Genomic DNA, 17,961 nt, shown 5'->3' on the forward strand with positions numbered 1-17,961 from the left:
CTTAGAAAGAGTTGTAGGTCATGAATTTTATAGTTTTCTATATGACTATTCAGGTTATAATCAAATTAAAATTGCATTGGAAGATCAAGAGAAGACTACTTTCGCATGTCCATTTGGTACTTTTGCATATAGAAGGATGCCTTTTGGATTATGTAATGCACCAACCACGTTTCAAAGATGCATGTTTAGCATATTCAGTGATATGGTTGAACGTTTTCTTGAAATTTTTATGGATGATTTTTCTGTTTTTGGTAATTCATTTGATGATTGTTTGACTAACTTAGAAAAGGTTTTGAACAGGTGTGAAGAGAAGAATCATGTACTGAATTAAGAAAAATGTCACTTTATGATAACAAACATCATTGTACTTGGTCACATTGTTTTATCGAAAGGAATTGAGGTTGACAAATCTAAAATCGAGTTAATTGCCAACTTACCAACATCAAAATCTATTAAAGATGTTAGATCATTCTTAGGACATGCTGGTTTTTACAGAAGGTTCATCAAAGATTTTAGTGTAATATCTAAACCATTGTGTAACCTTCTAACAAAGGAAAATATTTTTGAATGGACTAAACAATATGAAAAAGCCTTTATTAAACTTAAAAGCTTGCTTACTTTTACTCATGTCATTCAACCTCCTGATTGGTCACTACTTTTTGAAATAATGTGTGACGCTGGTGATTATGCCGTGAGTGCTGTCTTGGGATAAAGAAATGATAAGAAACCTTATGTGATTTACTATGCAAGTAAAACTTTAAATAGTGCTCAAATGAATTACACTACCATTGAAAAAGAATTACTTGCAGTAATATTTGCATGTGACAAGTTCAGATCTTTATTCCCAAATTTCTAATTTCGAGGTGACTAGTGGATCTTTCATACCCTTAATCTTCAGCTTCTTGATTTCTCAGACAATTAAGTTAATTCATTTAGCCCTTAGTTTTTAGAATACATAAAAAACTAAGTTACATTTTCCATGCCTTTAATCTCTGACTTCATGGAAGATTAAGTTAATTATCTAGCCCTTAGTTTTCTAAATACACAGACAACTAAGTTTTATCATTGATCTCTGACTTCATAAGAGATTAAGTTAATTATCTAACTTTTAGTTTTCCAAGTACACGAACAACTAAGTTATATTTTACATGCTCTTAATCTCCGACTTCACAGGAGATTAAGTTAATTCATTAATTGACATAAGGAATTTCCTTTATTCATCCCATTCATAACGCAATAATTTCCTTTATATTTACCATACGCAAGTCATTTTCATACGTTACATGCTTCTTCCATATACATATTTCAATTCTCTTTCTTTCCAACAATTTAACAATTCAAGAAGATCAATTTAACAATAGAATTTAATAGTTTAAAGGTGATAAATACCTACTTATCGCTCCTTGTGCATGAGCTCCTTCTATCAAAGTCTTGACTTTGAATGTTCCTCCTAACATTTAATGGAAGACATCCATTTTAGTCAAACCAATAATGTTTCCCCTTTATCATAATGTATAATTCAAGCTTAGTCTTTTATATATATATATATATATATATATATATATATATATATATATATATATTCTTTGTATAAACATTCCAATAATATCTTCAACATAATTTATGTGATTTCTATTTATAAATCTAACCTTTGATTTATCATTTAATCTTTTATCCTATTTATCATTCCTCATATAACAATATCTATTTCATTTCCAAAGCTTTACATATCAATAACAACAACTTTTGCATAATTCATGTTCATAAATACATATAATTATTCTTTCATCACAATTACACAATATGAACACCTTAAGTTTAATCCTTTTCATGACATACTTTCCTATAAATTCATAGTTTTACTTTCTTCCATTTATGTGTTATAGAATATACACCCATTCCAATAATTTATACACACAAAACAAACTCCTTTACACTCTCCATTACTCTATCCTTCTATAAACCACACTTTCATTTCCTAAAACTCTTTTGCTCTACTTAAGCTATTTCTTCCTTCTCCTACACTTTTTGTTCTTTCAATAACACACTCTAAACTCAACATCATCATTAATAAGCACAAGAAACCCATTTAATTTGCACAAGGAAAATATTATTATAAACCCTAACTTCCTCACAAATTAAGAATTTCTAAGTGTCAGCCAAAAACATAATTAACTATGAAATTGTTGCTTAAAAACTACTTTTCTAAGTGTATTGGATATGATTCAAAGGTCATTCATTGTATTGCCGAGTTTACTATTCACCTTCTTCCTCCTTAAACTCCCATTTTCTCTTACTAAAACCCCACTTTGATTTCTAAAGTCCCTTGCTCTCTTTTTTTCCTTCTTGTTACTTAAAGAATCCTAGCTAAAATCATTCATCTGTACCTATTTTCAAGTTTTTTCTTTGCATTTTTCCTCTCTCTCAAGCTTTTCTTCCTCTTTTTTCTCTTTTGGTCGGTGACCTTTGCTGGAATAAAAGGTTTGATTCCCTCGTATTATTTTATTTTCAATTAACCCATTTCATTACCAGGTTATTCTCGATATATTTACCAATACCGTAGAATTTTAACCGAGGCTTACAACCCGAATACTTGTCTCATTTCCTTTTTAATACCAAAAATAAATATTTAATAATTGGAAATCCCCTTTCCAATTATTCACCTCCATTTCTATTTTATTTTCGACTAGAAGTTTGCAATGTGTTTTCTCTATTAAATCATATTTATTCTGAACACCATAGTTATTGATTCTTTAAATAAAATTTGAATTTCTTTTCAATTTGCATCCCCCCTTGTGCAAGAATTTCATAATCAATACTATTTAAGAACATGTATAATATTTTTTTTTAAAAAATTTAACTAGGATAATAAATACTCACTCAAATATCTTCATATAATTCATATTACATCAAATATATGTCAATTTATTACCTTTGATTAAGACAATATATTATCAAGATCAAAGCATGGGATTCCATATAACTTGGTGATCTCAAGTATAAAAATTACTTACACAACTATAACGTGAATTTTTTCATAAACACAAAGATCTCTCCAAATGACACAAAATATATGAAATGTTTATGCAGGTCATTTTAGTGTATATGTCATCTGATAAGCACCTATATATATGTTTTGGGTATCCTTTATATCTCATCTTATAAAAACAATTACTTCTTTTTATAATGAAAAAAACAAAATATGTTTCAATCTCAATGACTTTAATTAATATTCAATATTAGTTGAGGATTGGTAAAAAATATTTAAAAACAATGCTTTGATATAATGAGAACCTTATAATTATTATTGCACCTGACTTCATGACAATCACAACCTATTTCCTCGAAAAGGGAAAAGCTTTTTTTTTTTTTTTTCCTATGCTTGAGAGAGAAAAGGACTTAAGTTATGAAAAAAAAATAAAAATTATCACTTAGTATTATAGTAATTAAAAAACTCTAACTGATCAATAGAGTTCTATTAATAAAAGATTAATTATATGGGGAAAAAAAGAAGAAATTATTATACTAAAACATCATAAGCTACATTACTAACCTTAATATACCAATAATTTGATATATATGGATGATAATGAATCTATTGCAATGAATTAAACTCTAAGTAGTTAATTTAAACCTAATTATCTTAAGATCCAGTTTATCTCTCTCAATTATTATTTTTTAATAACATTTATATAAATAACTTTTTATAAATCAGTGTACCTGACTGTCCTTTTTTGTCTTTGATGATTAAAATATTTTTAAACTAATTTATATATCAATCAAGACTAAACATTTGACAAGCTAAGCGTTCCCACAATTTTTTATTTGATGTTTTATCATTATTAAATTTATTTGAAAGAAATTACAAAATACCTTTATAGAATTATAGTTTTAAATACATTTTTTTGAGTAATTTTTAATTAATATCTTACAATATTTTTGTTATCTATGTTTTGCAAATACAGAAATACAAATGAATGGCGCTGGTTAATACCGGATTGAGATGTAAAAATAAATAAATTATTGCTCAAACCTTAATATCTAAGAGCTCAGTTACCAAGTTGTTCACAAAGTCCAAATTACAAATTTTACTGGTATAAACTGCACAAACATTGGTAGGAGCATTTGGATGATCATTCTTGAAGTAACTTTGTCCACGTGGATGCGATCTTCACATTTTTCTTTCTTTTATCCTCTTCTATTCGCATTTATGCTAATGCTACAAAAAGTGAGTGATCTCTTTACCTACACAATCTTTACCTTTACGCCCAAAACGCCAAATCTTTGGCATAATGAGAAGGGGGGAAGAAGCCAATTCATGCCGTCACCCGTTTTTCTTTTTTCTCTTTCCTTTTTGGTGAACTGAAGGTAGAAATCATCTGATATGAGAACATCTTTTCAGCTCTCCATAGTTGATATCTATCTTGGACACATTGAAAATGCCTGATTGCTCTTCAATCTTCTCAACAAGAAGCTTCAGCAGCGGGACCTTTGACAGGGTTTTGCACGACCCTACTAAGATCAACTTTTTCTGTGGATGCAGTACATGCAATGACACAAATATTATATCGTGAGACTTTTACTGCTAAATACTCAACTCAGTTCATGTTTGGAATGCTCTTCATCATTATTTCATTTTTCCTTTTTTTTTTTTTTTTTCCCCTCCCTTCTCTCTCTCACCATAAAGCAACAATTTCTTGTCAAGCAAAGCACAAAGCAAATCCAAATTAACTGCTATAACAGGAAAGACTAATATAGTGAGAGCATTTATGCTGCCTACCTTGGCTCGTGTGAGTGCCACATTAATCCTATGCCAATCTCCAAGCAACGAAGAAGTACAATTTCTTGGACTTTCACTGGACCTAACAAAGGATACCAGTATGCATTCCTTGTCTCTTCCCTGGGCAAACAAAACAGAGCATGTAAGAGATGCCTAGGAAAAAAAGAAGAAGAAAAAGGTGAGCAGTCATTAATCTCCAGTAAAAAGAATGGCATAATGTGATTGGTCTCACATTTATATAAGATACACGCTAGCATCTTTTGACATTAAAAAAAATAAAATTGATAATGCTTTTGTTTTGTAAGATATGATTCATCCATACCTGGTATTTATCAATGGTATGAATCTCCACAGAGGTTACGTTAACAGAAGCTCGGATGAGATTTGCCTGGGAATTATAAGGGGTAATAATGCCAATATCATCACCTACAATCCCATTATTAAGTAATTCCTTTGTGACCTATATCAAAGATAAAAAAAGAATGAATGAATACTGTTCATTATAGCCATACACCACTTGTATTGCCTGCAGCACAAAAAATCACAGCAAAGTGGAATCATGGATGACAATGCAATTTACATGATTCTTGGAGAGAATACCTCTGCAACTATGTAAGCTTCTATTGGGTTATTCACAGTTTTGGAGTCCTTTGCCTCGTAAGCTGGCAGCATATCTTGAGTTTAAGAAAATGACTTGGTGAAAAAAGTGAAGCCATGTGATAGAAACCTATTTTCAATAGCAAAGACAGAAGAGGGTTGAAAATTTCTTGCAGACCTGTGTTAATAAATATGACGGGTCTGCCAGGATTTAATACCTGCAACCATACATAAAAGAAGCAAGTTTAGACAGGACCTAGATAAGCCAAAATCTACCACATCGGTTTCAACCACAGTCAAACAAGGTTTTTAGATTTACTTTAAGCCAATTTCTACCACATCCTCCACAAAAAGGGCATGGTGATCTCTAAAATTTAGAATAGAAGAAATGCACACGATCATATTTTTCAAAGAAATGTGTCATTTCTTTGAATGTGCATGGCCAGCTAGAAGATCCATCAACTTGCTTAGACAGAACCTAGATAAGCCCAAATGTATGAGTGCATACATATGCAATACGTATCCAGTTATTTATAAACTCAAATGACTTCGATATCAGAACAGTTATGTCCTCAGATGCTAAATGCCTGCTCATGGAAAAATCATATGGTTTCAAGTTTCAACAATTATATAAAATGAAAATACAAGTAATTCATGCACAAAGATATGAGCTACAAAAAAAAGACAATGATTACCTCCTTTAGCCACGATGAACAAGACTGTAAACCTGAAAATTTAAGCCTGGCATTTGCTATTTCAGAAGAACCACAACGCAGCCTGTCACCATATATCAAGGCATTTGATAGTTCCATAATGTCTTGACACATGCGGTACTGCATGAGAACAAAACTCATTTTTTAGTGACCTACAACAAGAATCCAAAGAAAAAGAAATCAATTCTGAAGTTAAAGAAACCTGGCTTTGCAAAGCTGAAATTGCTTGAGGATGTGCCTCAGAAAGCCTACAAAACAAACTTATCCCCATTCCATTCTCGCGAGCCTCTGTACTCTAGAATATTTTGCATAATTGTTTCAATTAGAGTAAGCCAAGGACAAGAATATTTAAACAATTGGAATCTAAGAAAACTTTATACCTGGACAAGTGGAGGCAGTTGATAGTGATCACCAACAAGAACAAACCTTGAAGCAAACATCAAGGGTCCCAAAGCTATCTGAAAGGACAAATCATTCATTAACCTAAAGTTTACACATCTGCTGTTCAGTAACTCCGCACACAAATTACTATCTCCTCATTCATTCCCCAGAAGGCTGATTAATTCACCCCAACCAAAAAAGGTGATAATTTTAGCAAATCTATTTAGATAAAAAAAAAAAAAAGAGTCACTGTTGCAAATCTCGCAACTAACTGATTCATGCTACAGAAAACAGACACTTCACACATTCTACCACAACTACTGACATTAGAAGAATCAACTTCTTATAGAAATTCTGTCAGTATAAGAAAGAATACATACTGGGAGGGTAATTTGTCCAGCTTCATCCATAATGCATACATCAAATTTCTTGTTGGCAAGCAAGGGACTAGAAATCCCCAAGCAGGTTACTGCAACAACCTTGACTTGCTCTAATCTTAATTTAATGTCTTCTACACTGTGTACATCCATTGCTGTCATAAGCTCTATGGTTAGAAATGGAAGAGAAATCAACTGTTGTGTTGGGAATAAGCAGAAAAATCTTAACTCACCAAAAACGCAATTGGCACGGACTTCCTCATGGACAGCTTCATGTCTTCCAATTCGTAGAAAATCAATAGCCTGCAACCTTTTTTTCAGTAATGTACAAGAAGAGTAATAGCAATTCAATGTGAAACAAAGATGCTTCAATTATACCCTACAACTGTAGAAATGCTTAAAAGCATAACATGATGTTCAAGTCCACCAGAAAATTTCTTATCCTGAGGTTGGGAAGCTTTAAACAATAGACTGTACAACTTGGCATCTAATGTTTGGACATGCGAAAAGAAGATAGGGTGAGATGAGATTAGGGATGATTGCAAATGATGAAACAGCTGTAATGGTGCATGGAAAATTTATTGGCAACTGAAGTTTTATTTATCCAGAAAGTTAGGACTGAAGATGGCAGGGGCATCCCAGAGTTTAATGCTTTAAATCACACAACTAAAAGTGAAATTGACTGGAAAATCATTCCCAGTGGTTTAAAACCTTGTTTATAGAATGATACTTCTAGTCCCTTCAGTTATTGAAGTTTCTCCTTTTCTACACCAAAATCACAGCTTGTGGACAATTTCTTGTGCTAGATATACATAACAATCCAAATAAACTACCTATAATCCAAAGTTCCAAACTGAATGTCCTAGGTATAGACACTGACAAATTTGCAAAAGACATTAAATACAATGGACAGCTGACATTTTCAATTAAAAAAATAGCAGAAATGATAAGAGTTGACCTGAGCTTTTAATTTGATTAGTAAATTATCAATTGCAGAGTTTGTGTAGGACGTGAGCAAAATGGATGCACCTCTCATCAACATGGCCTTGACAGCATGTACCAAGGTCGATGTCTTTCCAGTTCCAGGCATCCCTAGTATTAGAGCATAATCCTTAGCTGTAAGAGTCTGGAACAGTATATTTGTGGATTAATAAAAATAAAATTGTCCAGAATTATACCAATAAAAAAGTACACAATTTTCACATTTCAAGAGATAGCAACTAATTTAAAAACAGAAATAACTACAAGAAGCATATATATGCTTGTGTTTGTGTGCGTGGGTGACAAACCTTCAGAATTGCCCGACGCTGATCTCCATTTAAATTCTTCACTGACCATATATAAGATAGGGCTGGATCTTGACTAAATATACATCCACTGTCAAATCGAGGAGCCTAAAACGAATGCACATGTTTAGACCAGGAAAGACAAATATAGGGAAAACAGAGAGCAATGTGATTAGTCTAGGAAAAACAACAAAACAAAACAATTGTGTGATTCAGACACAATACAACGCATCTAGAATTCACCTCAAGATCAACAATCATCTTCCTAAGGTGAGAACTTTGTTCACTTTGGAGAAACAGTTGTACAAGGTTGAACCTTCAGCAATGAAAACAAGTATAGATTGAGCCAGAGTATAATGTACCAATCCGATGATAGTTCTGATGCTATAGGTGAAATGAAAATTTCTTAGGTGCTAAGATAAAGACAGAAATTACCGCATAACTGAAAATGAAGTCATAAACTCGTCCTTGTCAATCTGCCAGACCTCCCTAAAGAGATCATGTGCTTCTGATGAAGAATTGATGCCAGGGAGTCTTAAGTGCTTAGGAAAAGAAACCTACAAGTGTTGGCAAAAGAAGGGTCAGCTTTGAAATAACTCTCGTGAGTTTGACAGTTTTAACAACAGCCAATGCTGCTACTTTCATAGGCTATAATATGCCATCCCTGTAAAGCAGGGTAAACAATAATAAGCCAGCTTTTCAGTTTCTTACTTGGCAAAGGCTCGTACAAAGAGTAAGAGAAAATACTGTGCTTACAGAAATATGGGACCGACTGATATCTGTTATGAACCCACTTGCTACAGTTTGATGGCCAAATTTCGTACTAATAATCTACACATAGAAAACAGCAAATTAATTAATTGCCTATAAAATAAGTAAATATGACTACACTCTGTAACAAATGTTTAATATAGTGGAACATTTAACAGATGCATCAGCAGCTCATAAATTTTCAATTTCAAGCTCTCAAACATATGCAGTTCATGCATAAAAAAAAGAAAGTGGGTTCCAAGCAATCAAGAAAAAAGAAAACTTTTGGCATATAAACTAAACCAGGACCATATGTTTGGACTCCAAAACTACATCTGAAATTTACTTCCTAGAATATGCTTGACAAATATTACAAAAAATTGATATTCTGTTAATCACAGAGAATATGTGAGTACTTGAAACAATAGGACAAGGTAAAATACTGGACCATTAAGAATTAAACATATGGGCAATGATATTGTTCAGGAATCACTTGGATACCACAACTTAAATGGAAAAATCAAGTTTTGAACATTTGAAGCATAATCCATAAAAGATGGCTTGGTAAAGAGAATGTGTGAGGCTGTGAGAGAAGAAATACAGTCCCTCGGACAGCAATAAGATCTAAGACTCAAACTCTTTAAGATATGATCTCACAGTTGGTGCATAAAAGATAGTCAAGGTTATCATGCAAATGATTTCTACAATAGTAAGAAGAAATGCAGCACCAAGAGGAGAAGAATTCCAAAAAAAAAGTTCATAGATTCCATTGTAACAGGTTTTGCATATCATAAAAGGAAACATAAAGAAACTGGACAGGTAGACAAGAGGAAAGAGAATATAAATCTACAACGAAATATAGAAATTACTAGGCACGGTACCCTATGAAAGATCTTTTGCAACAGAACAAACATCATCCACTATAAAGGACAGATCCTCTTAAAATCTTAATATGCTAGCCCCTTTACAACTGTCTCTTAAGTTGCAAAAGCAATATAAATCCAATGACAAATGATAATTTAGGATAGCCAATGGCCATTATAATATGTCAGAGATAGATAAGGGCACTGATAAAAAAAAAAAAAAAAAAAGGTACAAACTGTACAGAAATGTGAAATGAACATAAACATGCTTAAGAGATAGAAAAATCTTAAAAGCAGAAAATGCATAACACCTACAAAAATACACTTCTCTCAAATTATTTTAAAATTTTGACCTACGTTATGATAATTCAACAATAGCATTACCATTGGCCTTGGAGCCCAATGGCAACTGGGATCAGGTATAAACAAGGGGATGCCAATTCAAACCCCTCCACACTACTACTGATAAAAAAAAAGAAAAAAGAAATATAATTGCATCATGCACCACATTTTTTTTTTCAGAATTACCGTACCACATAGTCTCCACTTTTAAGTGTATAATTGAAATCTTCTGCCGAAGAAGAAGGAAAACTCAAAGATTCTCCACCAGAAGCATGCACTTCATGAAGAGGCATTTTTTTATGGACAAAACGATAAATGAATCGGTTGTCTTTGAGAGATTTCTGATATGGAACTCGATCTGAAGTATCAAGAACAACAAAAGAAAGGCAACTAGTGGAATCATCACTCTTCAAACTATGTGGACGCCATATTCTGTTTTTCACAAGCTGCAACAGTTGACAAGGGAAAAGGGCACATCATTTTACTAGAACTAAATTTATGGGGTTTACTACCTGTATTTCTTAAAAAGTGATTCACCTGTGTCTCTTTAGCCTCTAAGTCAATCAACTGATCCCAGTGTCGAAGGAAAACATAATGAGCAGTTGTCAGATGATGAACATGTGAATCAAACAGATCACCTAGTCCACTACTCTCCCTGCTTCCACCATTCACCTGCAGCATTTGAGACGATTGAAGATGAGATTTTCTTACCAACTACACAAAACAATTTGCATTCCTTAAGCTCAAGGATCAAAACATTACCTTATGATAGATTGTACAAACATCAAGATGACGGCAACTTCTGCACATATTTAGGCTCTAAAATGGAAACATTTATGAAATTAAATAGAATTCTCCACAAACACGTCATTCTAATAGCTCAGTAGCAGTCACACCTGTAGCATTGGAGGCAATTGTTGAGTTCTTGATGCCTTAAGGATGTCATTTGCAAGCTCATTTCGACGCATGATTAGCCCAACCACATCAGACCTTTGAACAGTGATTCCCTTCACAAAATTAGGACATAAACACCAAATCATCTTAAAATATGCAGAGGACTAGTTGTCAAAGATGTAGGCAAATCATCTTCAAATATGCAGAGAACTAGATGGCAGGGATGTATGTGATTATACCTGTGTCTGATCTGATTGGAGGTAATACAGAAGACCAGAATCAATATGTTTCAGATACCTGGAAACATGACAAGTAAAAGGAAAATAAAGAATGATCTCTCAATTGTTCACCAAATTAGATGCCTACACCTCACCACCCTTATTCCAAGAAAAAGGGTACAATACAGGCATACACACCTCTCAGACATAAGGAGAGTGTACAAAATCACTTGGGCTACATGTTCCATGGATGACTGCAAGGAAGACATATATAAGTCTAAGAGGAAAAAACATCAGAAATAGAATTCTTTGCAAGGTTTCTCAAATAATTTAAGAATCCTTATCGCATACTTTTCAGCAGAGACCATAACTTGCCTGCCCATTGGAAACTTTCCCAGTTTTAAACTCTAGAGGCACAATCTTCTCATCTGCTTTATCTCTGCCTGACTCTACTTTAACGCGGACAGAAGCATCAATCATTCCTTTCAACCCATATTTTGGGGCCCATGCCATCTCCTCGATATCAATCACCTGCATTTAACATGGATCATTATTATGAACTTGTCGGGTATTGCTACAGCACAGCACTAACAAATTCAAAGCTAATGCTACAGTTTTATGGCAGGTAAGTGAAAAATAAACTTAGATGTACTTCAGTAACAGCAAAACAACTGCCAGTTGTGGGCAAATTCTGAATCAAAGCAGACTACACAGGTACAGAAAATAGTTTTTACACATGAGGACCTTTTTCACGGTCCATGTAAGCATACATATGAAATATACCTATGTACAAATATTTGTCCAGTAAATAGCAGTGAAGCCAATTGGCATGGGATAGTATGCAATTTAAACAAGAATAAGCGAAATGCTAACCTCATATATACTTAGCTTTTTCAATCCATTGTCAGGACCAAAATCAATAATGGGGGCTTTTGAATCCTGCATACAACTTATGAATCATCAGCCTTGAGAATAGATTGTCTGCATAATTTCATATGACAGGGACACACACTCAAGTTTGTGCATCATAGAGATTGTTTTCATTGTCTGACAGGAAGACAAGGTCCCTGTGGCACTAAGCTCAGTAAGAGAGAGGTGATATTTGATGAATGCATACAGCACTTCATGTGGAAGGTGAAAGAAACTAATTCAAGACAATAACATATAGAGTTAAAAAAATAACATGGTTACAATCAAAGGATGCAGAGTAGAAAAGATATGTCAAATCAATTTTGAATAATTAATTAATGAGAATGACAATTTCTGATGCCATGAAGAGATCTCTTGATACTAGAGAAATCAGAATTTCTTATATGTTGCATCCAAATAATATCTCTTTGTCATGAACTACTGATTTTAACTGTCTTTCAGATTTCAAAGAAGAAAAACAATTAAAAATCAGTAGTTCATAATAAATAGAAATAGATCCAATACAACCTATAAGAAATTCAAAGCTGATAAATATCAAGATTAACATTGCAAAGGGCAAGTTCAAGCAAGGATTCCCCAGCTAAACAGATGGAACCAAAAGGACTACAATGATACAATGATACAATAAATCAAATAAAGCATACCTGTGAATCTTTGAACAGGTTGATCCAATTTATTAGTTTAGGAATTGCCTCAACCAAAGTATTGAAGATATCATTTTCATTTACTGCAAAATTCCAGATAATGATCAGCAAGGTTCAACCTTCATATTAAAATGACAAAATTAAGACAATACTAGCATGATAAGGCACACTGAACTATAATACAAGCATTTGACTTGACAAGTTCAACAACTTGGTGAACCTAGATGATGCTGCCAGGGCGAGTTTTTTTTTTTTAAAAAAACAAAATAGTAAATTGGCATTAATATAAATAGCCACCTCCACATGCATGCAGGCTTTCAATATTTTTCTTGAGTACTATTCTGGCATATTCCTCCAAAAAGTTTATGGTAGGATTATCTTGCATGAGTCCAGCCTGGAAAAGGAAAGAGATATCACACATCATGAAAATGCATCACAGTGAAGCTCGTTCAGGAATACAAGTAAACCCGGAATAAGAAAATTCCAACAATTATAAGGGAAATGTTATAACATGAAACCTGAAAAATTTGGTGCAGCAAGGTACCAATTAATGCAGCAGTTGAATGCTCACTGCATTTTAGTCTCTCATCCAAAACAGTTCGACGTGGACAACTGAAACTAGCAGCAACCTGAAAGTGTTCTTATCCATTAGGAAAAATTTATCGTAAAATAACAGAAGAAACATAAGCAACAGACATCTATGCAAATATTGCAGCTAATTTACCATTAGAGGAAAGTTCAATAGAACATCAATAAAAATATGTATTTTTAAATTCTGACACAAAGGCGATGAATTACCCGAGTTCCAGAGACTAGAATTTCAGGATGAACAATTAAGAGATTATTGTCACGATCCACGTCACACTTTCCTTGGTCATCAAATTCACCAATCACATTTACAGTATCTCCAGGTGCAATGACACTATAGAACCTAAAATATATTCAAGCAACGCTTAGCACATTTGTAGTGCAATCAACAAACCAATACAACAAGCAGTTAGAATTCAAATCCCAATTGTCACGATTCACGTCACACTTTCCTTGGTCATCAAATTCACCAATCACATTTACAGTATCTCCAGGTGCAATGACACTATAGAACCTAAAATATATTCAAGCAACGCTTAGCACATTTGTAGTGCAATCAACAAACCAATACAACAAGCAGTTAGAATTCAAATCCCAATTGTCACGGTTCACGTCACACTTTCCTTGGTCATCAAATTCATCAATCACGTTTACAGTATCTCCAGGTGCAATGACACTATAGAACCTAAAATATATTCAAGCAACGCTTAGCACATTTGTAGTGCAATCAACAAACCAATACAACAAGCAGTTAGAATTCAAATCCCAATTCAACCAGCATGATATCAAAAGCAGCAAAAAGCCAGAAAAAGCCAGCCCCAAAAAGATTTTGAAAGATGAAGATATCTTGTTCCTTTTCTTCTCTTATTTTCTTTTCCTTTTTTTTGGTGGTGGAAGATATCATGTTCTTAGGACAGCATTAACAAACCATTAACAGTAATTCATGCTAAAAAGAATCTGAAATAAGAGAGAACTTGGTATTCATTAATTTTAATATCCAAACTCAAGTCCCAAACTATTCTGCAATCTCCCATTTAGGTTTAGTTGATTTTGGGTGTACATTTTACTAAATTAATCCATCAGCATCCAAGCAATCACACGGAAAACCTCAGATATAACCATTAACGAAGTTGGCATGGAAGATAAGTTTTAGGCTTGCTCTTGTTGATTATGATTTGACAATGGTTATCTTGCATATAAAACACAGCATCAATAAGGTTCATCCCAACTACAATTTAGTTAACATTTGTAAGGAGTTACTAAATTGCACTTGGCTCAGTAATGTTTGGCACTCTTGAGATCAGCTAAGCAGACAACTGCAGTCATGATTTGGGCCAAGGTTTACATTCTTTTTTTTCATTAGCTTGTGATGGTTCTGGAGAAGAGGACCTTAGGTCTCCATAGCCCCGGGAAACAAACAGAGAAAAAAACTTACCACTCTTCCTGCAAATAGACAGTTCGCTCTTCTCCACTTTGCTCATTCAACAATCGAAGAACCTGAAAGGAAATTGATTACCTTAAGTACCTTATCAGGTCTTTGGAAGCAGTGGAGTAATTTTGACTAGAGCTTACAAAGAAACCTTATAAGGGCATTGAGCACCAGATGAATCCGTGAGCCTGTGCTTCTCAGATACCTAACACCGAGATGCATGAGAAGGTGTCATCTAGAAGTATTCGGTATTTTCCAAATAAGGGATATAAAATGAGGATGCATGTGGAGCAATAAGCAAAGAGTACCTCCAATACAAGAAAATTATAATTTGACAATGGCACAGCAACACTTTCTGGTGGATCTATTGCTGCTTCTTTTACTAGAGATCCAGCATTGCAGGGCATGTCATAACCATTTACATCTTGTGTTTTAGATGAATTGACAGCACTAGGTTCTGAATCTTCAACAGAAATTGCATTTTCTACTTGATCCAAAAGCTCAAGCAATGCCTGAGAGGATAAAAAAATACAGACAGACATATGATCAGTACTGGATTATGTGAACCAGAGCTACTTCAAATTACTAGAATAGAATGGTTCAGTGAATGGAAACAAAAAAAAAAAAATTTAATCCTAAGCAAAACCTTTTTGTGTTGCCTTTGATCCAGTTGATCTGATGCTCCATTGCATTCAGAAACATTAGAAAGCTGCACTTACCAACAAACCAAAAATAACAAAATCACACGCCATACATTTAATGAGTGAAGCCTAAAACAACAAAGAAAGAAAGCAACTTTCATATGTCTTTCAATGTTATCATAGAATCCATTAAAAAAACATGAAGAATTCTGTATGTAATAAACAGTCAAAATATAAGACATTATAGTTACCTTTTCGTGACAATACGAAAGGGACGGCGGAGTTCTGAAAGGACTTTGTCGACCAGCAAGCGAGCAATTAACATCAGTCAAATTTACATCCTGACGTGGGTTTATTCTTTTCAATCCAACTCTACTAGCAGGCACCAAAGATCTGTCAGCACCCTTCCATGGAGGTGAAGGAAGCTGCTTATCAACCTTGCCAGCAGTACCAGATGAAATCTGCCCAATTCATTGCTATCATCAAAACAGATGCACACAGGAAATTTAACAATTTAGCAGAAGTTAATGGATTGGAATTGAAAAGCATACCTCATCATTTAAAGAGGAACAAGGACGAATGCTGAAAGAATTAAGCTTTGAAGATTCAGCTAAGAGTTGAATGAGTTGGGGCATTTGCTTGGAGACAGCTTGGAGTCTTTCACTAACCGGAGATATCTTCCATGTGACCTCATCGCCACCATCATCCTGGCTCTGCTTTATCAACTGTTTCCACAATAAATTAAAATAAATCGCCTAATTGAATATTAGGTGATTAATTAATTAAAAGAAAACGGAGAAAAATAAATAGTACCATTCCAGGAGAGAACTTGAAGCGTTGGAGAGACACCGATTTGGTGATTTCAGGTGAGACATCCATCACGTTATCGTCGGCATCGAGGTGGTGAGAATCGGAGGGTGGCGCAAATTTAGGGTTTAGAGAATTAGGGGAAATTATAGGGTTTTGAGAGAGGGTTTGGGGAATTGGAGTGGGTGGAGGTTGGGGATTTTGAGAGAGGGAAAGTGCGTTTTGTGTGTGGAGATTGAAGAAATGTTGGATTCCAAACTTGGAAGGTTGTTGTTGCTGCTGCTGCTGTGAGTTTTGATGGTTTTTCTTCGCTGATGAGGTTGAAGAAGAAGACGACTTGGATTTCTTCTTTGGAGGCATTTCCTTCTTCCAATTCGCAGCTCCGAAGGAAATGCAGCAAAGTCGATTTGGGATTGAGGTTTAGTTCAGTTACTACTGATTTGGGGCTCTGCGATTTCCCGCCCAGACTCAAAGGCGGCTATTTTTCATTGATCACTATTGCTTTCTTTTCTCCTCATTCCATCCGACACCGTTTGGCCCAACCAGCCTTCAATACAACTGGTGATATTTATTGTTTATAAAATAATTAACAAAACGTAACCATTAACGAATTATTATTACTGACCTGGTGGCATATTCATGTTCGGACTTATAAAATAAATTTATTTAATAGTATTATAATTGTAAATCAATATTAGATAAATAAATAAAATTAAAGATATACTTGAGTAAATATTTCATGACAGAAAAAAAAATAATGTTAGTGATCAAAAACTTAGAGATTGAACAAAATAATTTGTAGCAATCCACAGTGTTTTGTGATAAAAGATACAGTACTTTTCCCACATGATTTAGCTTTTCTGTTAATAAAAAGAAAAATAAATTGTAAAGCTAAATTCTTTACCAATTTAATATTAAAAAAAAAATCAACAAAGATAATTTTGAAACGAAAAAACCCATGAGGAAAAACATTATAGCAATTGACAATGTTTTGTGAGGAAAACTACAATGTTTTCCGTAATAAAATTGACAAAGACAATTTTAGAAAAAAAACATTAAAAAAAACCATTTAGAAAAATATTATAACAATCCACAATGTTCTGTGAGGAAAACGACAACACTTTCCCCTTATGATTTAACTTTATTTTAATTATAATTATTAACCAACTCAATATTCAAAATAAAATAAAATTTGCAAAGATAATTTTGGAAAAAAAATTATGTGGGAAAACACTGCAACAATTCACAGTGTTTTAAAGAAAAAAATTACAAGGCTAAATTCTCAATTAGTTTAATATTAAAAAAAAAATTAACAAAGAAATCTAGAAAAAAAAACAAATAAAAAAAAAAAAACCATGTCGGGAACATTATAGCAATTCATAGTATTTTGTGATGAAAGCTACAGTGCTTCCCCACATAATTTAGTCCTTATTTATAATTACTTGTAATTCTAATTTTCAACCAGCTCAATATTAAAAAAAAATTGACAAAGATAATTTTAAAAAAAAATCATAAGGAAAAAAAAATCATGTGGAAGAGACATTGTAGCAATCCACAGTGTTTTATGAGGAAAGCTATAGTGCTTTCCCCACATGATTAAGTTTTATTACAAAGTTAAATTCTAACCAGTTCAATATTTTTAAAAAAATGACAAAGATAATTTTTAAAAAAAATAATACAGAAAAAAACACAAAAGAAACTGGAAAAAAACCATGTGAGGA

At 33.4% G+C, this 17,961-nt stretch overlaps 1 protein-coding gene across 2 annotated transcripts; it reads right to left on the minus strand.

Annotated features, from left to right (window-relative positions):
• Nucleotides 1-3,998: 3,998 nt before the first annotated feature.
• LOC118045230 (DNA replication ATP-dependent helicase/nuclease JHS1) lies at nucleotides 3,999-16,744 on the minus strand. Of its 2 annotated transcripts, none has more exons than XM_073404681.1 (34): nucleotides 16,247-16,744; nucleotides 15,985-16,158; nucleotides 15,685-15,894; nucleotides 15,439-15,501; nucleotides 15,101-15,304; nucleotides 14,944-14,997; nucleotides 14,799-14,860; nucleotides 13,574-13,706; nucleotides 13,294-13,404; nucleotides 13,073-13,169; nucleotides 12,776-12,858; nucleotides 12,075-12,140; nucleotides 11,577-11,732; nucleotides 11,400-11,455; nucleotides 11,223-11,280; nucleotides 10,986-11,096; nucleotides 10,852-10,908; nucleotides 10,627-10,761; nucleotides 10,281-10,535; nucleotides 8,891-8,965; nucleotides 8,570-8,691; nucleotides 8,378-8,450; nucleotides 8,138-8,242; nucleotides 7,807-7,974; nucleotides 7,082-7,151; nucleotides 6,852-7,003; nucleotides 6,471-6,548; nucleotides 6,293-6,385; nucleotides 6,073-6,210; nucleotides 5,556-5,595; nucleotides 5,381-5,442; nucleotides 5,103-5,240; nucleotides 4,781-4,900; nucleotides 3,999-4,531 (listed from the first exon to the last, which is right to left on the minus strand). In XM_073404681.1, the coding sequence occupies exons 1-34, from the start codon at nucleotides 16,598-16,600 to the stop codon at nucleotides 4,376-4,378; spliced, it is 4,029 nt and encodes a 1,342-aa protein (XP_073260782.1). In that variant the 5' UTR covers nucleotides 16,601-16,744; the 3' UTR covers nucleotides 3,999-4,375. The 2 variants fall into 2 exon arrangements, with proteins under 2 accessions (XP_073260782.1, XP_034909703.1); XM_035053812.2 differs by having other exon boundaries at nucleotides 5,381-5,454; nucleotides 16,247-16,742.
• Nucleotides 16,745-17,961: the final 1,217 nt, after the last annotated feature.

This window comes from Populus alba, chromosome 14 (genome assembly GCF_005239225.2).
Source record: "Populus alba chromosome 14, ASM523922v2, whole genome shotgun sequence".
Lineage (NCBI taxonomy): Eukaryota > Viridiplantae > Streptophyta > Magnoliopsida > Malpighiales > Salicaceae > Populus > Populus alba.